Genomic DNA, 5,443 nt, shown 5'->3' with positions numbered 1-5,443 from the left:
TTATGTCCAGTCTAAAACCTCCACACAGATGTTTATAGCTGCTGTATTCATAACTGCCAAAACTTGGAAGCAACCAGGATATCCTTCACTGGGTGAATGATAAAATGTGGCATATCCAGGCAATGGAATATTATTCAATGCTAAAAAAGATGAACGGCCAGGTGTGGTGGCCTAACTGCCTGCACCTCTTGATTCCCCACTTAGCCTGTGTGACTCATTCAGGGCTGGCCTCCACCTCCAGGCAGTCCTCCATCCCCCAGGCTGGGTTAAGACCTCCTTAGTTCCCAGCGCCCCCGATCCCATCTCCTGTACCCCTAACCAAGCTCAAGGTAGGCACAAGAGATGGTCCCAATGTATCTGCCGAGTGAATGAAAGCCACGTCATTCTTATGACTCTTCTATAAGGTACTTTTCTTTAACTGAGGCCAACAAACTCGTCCTGAGATTTCCTTTCTATCCTCCAAGCGAAGAATTTGAACATTTCAAGATCTGAAGTGAAATTAAACTGGAATGGCCTGTCATGAAATGCAAGGAGGTCGAAGGGGTTTACTCTGGGCTTGAGGGAAATGAAAAAGGAGCATTTTGGGGAGTGTCCCATGTGCCAGGCTCAGTCACCATTTCTTCTCAATCTGTTAGTTAATCCTCACAATCATCCTGAGTGCTTATTCTCATTTTACAGGGGAGGGGTCTGGGCTCAGAGGTCGACTTTGTGGGCGGTACCTGTACCCATGCTGTAGAACTGCACATGAGGTGTGGAGGGGCCTGGGGCTGACGTCCCCTCTCTGCCCTGTCTTGCAGCCACATGGTTGATCTGACTTCCTTGGTTCTCAACCCTGGAGGCTTCCATTTCTCCTATGTGGCTGGAAACAGCATGCCCAAGCTCCATTGCCCTGGCTTCCCCTGGTAAGCATGCCTCTGCACCTCCCTGGGGCCAGATACCATCCTGGCTCTAACCCAGTATACTGCAGGCAGAATATAGCGTGGGGAGCCATGCCCACAGGGAGAGGCAGGACTGGTGCTGGAAATGTGGGAGGGGCCCTCTGGTTTTCCACCTGTCCTTTGGGAGCCCCAGGATCCTGTCTGGTGCGCCTGGGGCTGCCTTGCTTGCCTAAAGTCAAGAAGGTGGAGCCCCTTGGTGCCTTCAACCTCACCCAACGCCTTAACCAGGGCAAACCCCGTTTATCTGCTTTATCCATCAAGACCCTGTCTGCAAAGACAGGTCTGCTGCTGCTTAAACCAGAGGGCTGAGAGCCACAGCTACAGGCCCAGGAGAGCCCCTGGGATTGTTCTGAGCAGGGGGCACCCAGGACTGCCTAGAGTGGGGGAGGCTCCCACTGACTGACTTGCAGGGCAGTGGAGGGAAGGGACCAAGGACCCTAGGCATAGTGTAGACGGGGGGTGACGGGGTCACCACGGAGACCATGGTGGTGGCAGTGGCAGAGGTGGCAGTGGGGTCGGTGGCAGGCATGGGGAGGTCAACTGGTCCCGTAAGAGGATGGGTTCTGGTTTCTTCTGTCTTGGCTTCCTTCTCCTCTTCTTGGTGTCTGCAACAAAAGGTGCCAGTGAGTGCCTGCCTTGCAGACAGAGTAGAGCGGGAGCCAAACACAGTGGTGTGGGGTCTTCATGCAGCCCCTCCAACAAGAAAGGGAGGGAGGCCCCAAAGAGCACCATGAACAATGCCCAGAGCCACTGCTGACAGCGAACAATCAGTGGAGGGCTCACTCTCAGCCCCTCAGAAAGTGGAACCCCCAGGCAAACTGGGCCTCCCCATGTGACACAGAAGTGAGTAGCCCCACACTAGTGTAGGCACCCGCGAACACAAATATACCGAAGGAACTGAGCCTGAATCCAATCGAGCTTTAGAGCAACTGTCCAAGAAATGCAGGCAGAGGAGGAAGCAAGCCAGCAGCAGATCGTAACAGACGCAAACCCGGGAAGTGGGACTTGCCAGAGGACGACACCAGACGGGCTATCCCTCCTCAAAGGGGACTTCAACAGAAGTGGCCAAGGACCCAGGGCCATCCCAATGTACATTTGCTGCCCATGTGGCCACATATGTGGCCCCCTTTCATTTCATTCTCACAAGGGTCCCAATTTAGACACTAATTATACAATCACCCTAGTTAAAAGGAACCTAAGAGGCCTAACAGCCAAACATAATGAATGTGTGAGTCTCACTGGGTCTTTCTAGAAAGACTTTTGTGGCCCATCTAGGAGAGGTGACTATGACCAGCTTATGTCAGAGAACTGTTGTCAATTATGTAAAGTGTAACAATGACATTGTGATTATGTCAGCAAATGTTTGTTTTTGTAGTTGTCACTTTATAGAGACAGGGTCTCACTCTGTATTGCCCAGGCTGGAGCACACTGGTGTGATCATAGCTCACCATAACCTCAAACTCCTGGGCTCCAGCTATCCTCCTGCCTCAGCCTCCCAAGTAGCCACGACTACAGACATGTGCCACCACACCTGGCTATTTTTAAAAAGTTTTGGGAGAGATGGGGTCTTGCTATGTTGCCCTAGCTGGTCTCCAACTCCTAGGCTCAAGAGATTCTCTTACCTCAGCTTCCCAAAGTGCTGGGATTACAGGCATGAGCTACTGTGTCCAGCCAGATGCCTTTTTTTTTTTTTTTTTGAGATGGAGTTTCTCTCTTGTTGCCCAGGCTGGAGTGCAGTAGTGTGATCTCGGCTCACTGCAACCTCTGCCTCCTGGGTTCAAGCGATTCTTCTGCCTCAGCCTCCCGAAGTAGCTGGGATTACAGGCACGCCCAGCTAATTTTTCTGTATTTTTAGTTGAGACGGGGTTTCACCAATTTGGCCAGGATGGTCTTAAACTCCTGACCTCAGGTGATCCACCCGCCTCGGCCTCCCAAAGTGCTGGGATTACAGGTGTGAACCACAATGCCCGGTCTTTTTTTTTTTTTTTTAATTAAGATGCATTCTAAAGTAGTCAGAGGTACAATGATGTCTGAGATTTCCCTTCAAATACTTCAGCAAAAGGCCTAGGGTTATGGAGAGTGAAACACATTTGGCAAGATGGGGACAGTTGCTGAGGCTGATGACAGGTTCTTGGGGGTGTTCCCTGTCATCTCCAGTTTTGTATATGTTTACTTTAATAATAAAAAGTGCTTTTTTAAAGTGCCAAACACAGGGCCAGAGACAAGCCACAGGGCCACAAGAAGGACATGGTTGGTCAGTGCCAGGACTCTCTCAACTTTCTTTTTTCTTCTTTTTTGAGACGGAGTCTCACTCTGTTGTCCAGGCTGGAGTGCAGTGGCACTATCTCAGCTCACTGCAACCTCTGCCTCCCGGGTTCAAGCAATTCTCCTGCCTCAGCCTCCTGAATAGCTGGGCTTACAGGTGCCGGCCACCACGCCCCGCTAATTTTTGTATTTTTAGTAGAGATGGCGGTTTCACCATGTTGGTCAGGCTGGTCTCGAACTCCTAACCTTGTGATCTGCCCGCCTCGGCCTTGTCCCAAAGGGCTGGGATTACAGGCGTGAGCCACCGCACCCGGCTTTTTTTTTTTTTTTTCAATTGAGTCAGGTTTGCTGGGTTGCTTGAGCCAGGCCCTACCTGCAGGTCTTCATCCACCACTCCAAAACACTCACCAAGATGAGCAATGAGGGCTCTCTCTCTCTCTCTCTCTCTCTCTCTCTCTCTCTCTCTCTCTCTCTCTCTCGGGAGGGCAGCCCAGCCTGCTCAGGATCACACAGCCAGGAAGTAGCAAAGCAGAAGTCAGTCTCCTAACTAAATAATCTAGCTAGGGGCCGGGCGCAGTGGCTCATGTCTATAAACCCAGCACTTTGGGAGGCCAAGGCGGGCGGATCACAAGGTCAGGATATCGAGACCATCCTGGCCAACATGGTGAAACCCCGTCTCTACTAAAAATACAAAAATTAGCTGGGCGTGGTGGCGGGCGCCTGTAATCCCGGCTACTCAGGAGGCTGAGGCAGGACAGTCGACTGAATCCAGGAGGCGGAGGTTGCAGTGAGCCGAGATCAGTGCCATTGCACTCCAGCCTGGGTCACAGGGCAAGACTCCGTCTCAAAAAAAAAAAAAAAAAAAAAAAAGAATCTAGCTAGGGGCAGCGCCTCTCCTCCCAGGTCGGGATTGCCCAGGCCCCTTCCTGCTCTGGATAAAACTTGGTCCAAGGAGGGCAAATCCAACCGAAAGAGTGGAGGTGGTCATCTAGCCCTCGGCCTGGCTGCATTGGGCTCAGACCCCCCGCAGGGCCCAGCACTGGCAGAGGTTGATCCTCACCCCGGGAGTAGGGGTGCATGCGGTGTATGCTCTGCTTCAGCTGCTTCACCCTCTCGTGCATCTCCAGGGCGCCCGTGCTGTTGCAATGGTTCAGCTCCCCCTGCACAACACTTCGCCTGCAACAAGAGTGGGAGAGGCAGGGCAGGGGGAGGTCCGGGGAGTGAGATGCCTGCCCGCTCCACGCAGCCTCGGTTTTCTGATAGATCCTACCCTGCGGCCCCAGCTACGCCGACTGCTACTTCTCCACCCCACCTCCAAAGCTCCAATTGTCACAGCTCTGCCCTAGGGGACGGCGGACCCGGGTAGTGACAGTTCCCACCCAGTCGGTCCCAGGCCCAGCGGCCGCACCCGGAGAAAAGAGAGGAGCCCACGCTGTTCCAATTGCACCACCCTCTCCGCCAGCGACGGGTTGCGGTCGAGGCGGTGGAAGAGGCGGCGCAGCGCGCGCTGTGTAGTGTCCACCTGCCTCTCCAAGTCTTCCTCGGAGATTTGCTGGCAGAAGGTTTCGCTCTGCGGGACCTCGCTGTCGAACTCGTCTAGGATCTCCATGGCGAGCGCTGCTGGAGAGCCCAGGCGGCCTGGGAGCGGAGCAGGCGTCTGGGCGGGGCTCCCGAGAGTCTCCGCGCGCCGACCGCCACCTGCCCCGAGGCCGGAGCGCAGGGTCACCAAGGGCAGCGGGGCCAGTCTTGTGGGACCGCTGGGACTAATCCTCTCTAACTTCGGCCGCAGCGCAAGGGCGGACTCTCTACCCTACTGCAGCTGCCCCGCCCCGACCCGCCCCAGCCAATCCCCGCGGAAGCCGGGGGCGGAGCCAAACCCCGGGCGCCGGCCGTACGTGACAATGCCAGTTGCTCTGGGCACGCGCGCTCACGACCTCGAGGGGGCGAACGCGGCTGGGCGGGTCCTGGCCCAGTTCTGCAGGGGCCATCGGGCCTTTAACCTGGGTCCGGCTCTTGGCAGCGCCGAGGGCGTGGTTGGCCAGCAACTTCTTTAAGGCCCCCACCTCTCGGCAGGCCTCCAGTCCCCTCCGACGGGGGCCCCTCCTCGCTGTCTGTAGCCTCCTGGGCCTCAAGCAGCGCTTCCCCCTCATGCAGGAAACGCCTCGAGAACTTCGCTCCGCCCCAACCCCTCTAGTTCCGACTTCTCACCCTCCTCTCTCACCCTCCTCTCACCCCCTCAC

General features: G+C 55.2%; 1 protein-coding gene across 2 annotated transcripts; it reads right to left on the bottom strand.

Annotated features, from left to right (window-relative positions):
• Positions 1-527: 527 nt before the first annotated feature.
• LOC105480777 (uncharacterized) lies at positions 528-5,054 on the bottom strand. Of its 2 annotated transcripts, none has more exons than XM_071080055.1 (3): positions 4,612-5,054; positions 4,264-4,379; positions 528-1,543 (listed from the first exon to the last, which is right to left on the bottom strand). In XM_071080055.1, exons 1-3 carry the CDS (start codon positions 4,810-4,812, stop codon positions 1,231-1,233), a joined length of 630 nt encoding a protein of 209 aa, XP_070936156.1. In that variant the 5' UTR covers positions 4,813-5,054; the 3' UTR covers positions 528-1,230. The 2 variants fall into 2 exon arrangements, with proteins under 2 accessions (XP_070936156.1, XP_070936157.1); XM_071080056.1 differs by having other exon boundaries at positions 4,730-5,054.
• Positions 5,055-5,443: the final 389 nt, after the last annotated feature.

The sequence above is a fragment of the Macaca nemestrina genome, chromosome 15, assembly GCF_043159975.1.
Source record: "Macaca nemestrina isolate mMacNem1 chromosome 15, mMacNem.hap1, whole genome shotgun sequence".
NCBI lineage: Eukaryota > Metazoa > Chordata > Mammalia > Primates > Cercopithecidae > Macaca > Macaca nemestrina.
The sequence above is the reverse complement of the archived record's forward strand: the minus strand, read 5'-3'. Positions and strand labels throughout refer to the sequence as shown.

Excerpts from the sequence above, each read along its gene's own strand:
- LOC105480777 (XM_071080055.1), bottom strand. The coding sequence starts at position 4,812 with ATGGAGATCCTAGACGAGTTCGACAGCGAGGTCCCGCAGAGCGAAACC. Across the intron at positions 4,380-4,611 it reads GGCTCCTCTCTTTTCTCCGG|GCGAAGTGTTGTGCAGGGGG; the intron begins GTGCGGCCGCTG and ends CTCTTGTTGCAG. Across the intron at positions 1,544-4,263 it reads CATGCACCCCTACTCCCGGG|ACACCAAGAAGAGGAGAAGG; the intron begins GTGAGGATCAAC and ends CTTTTGTTGCAG.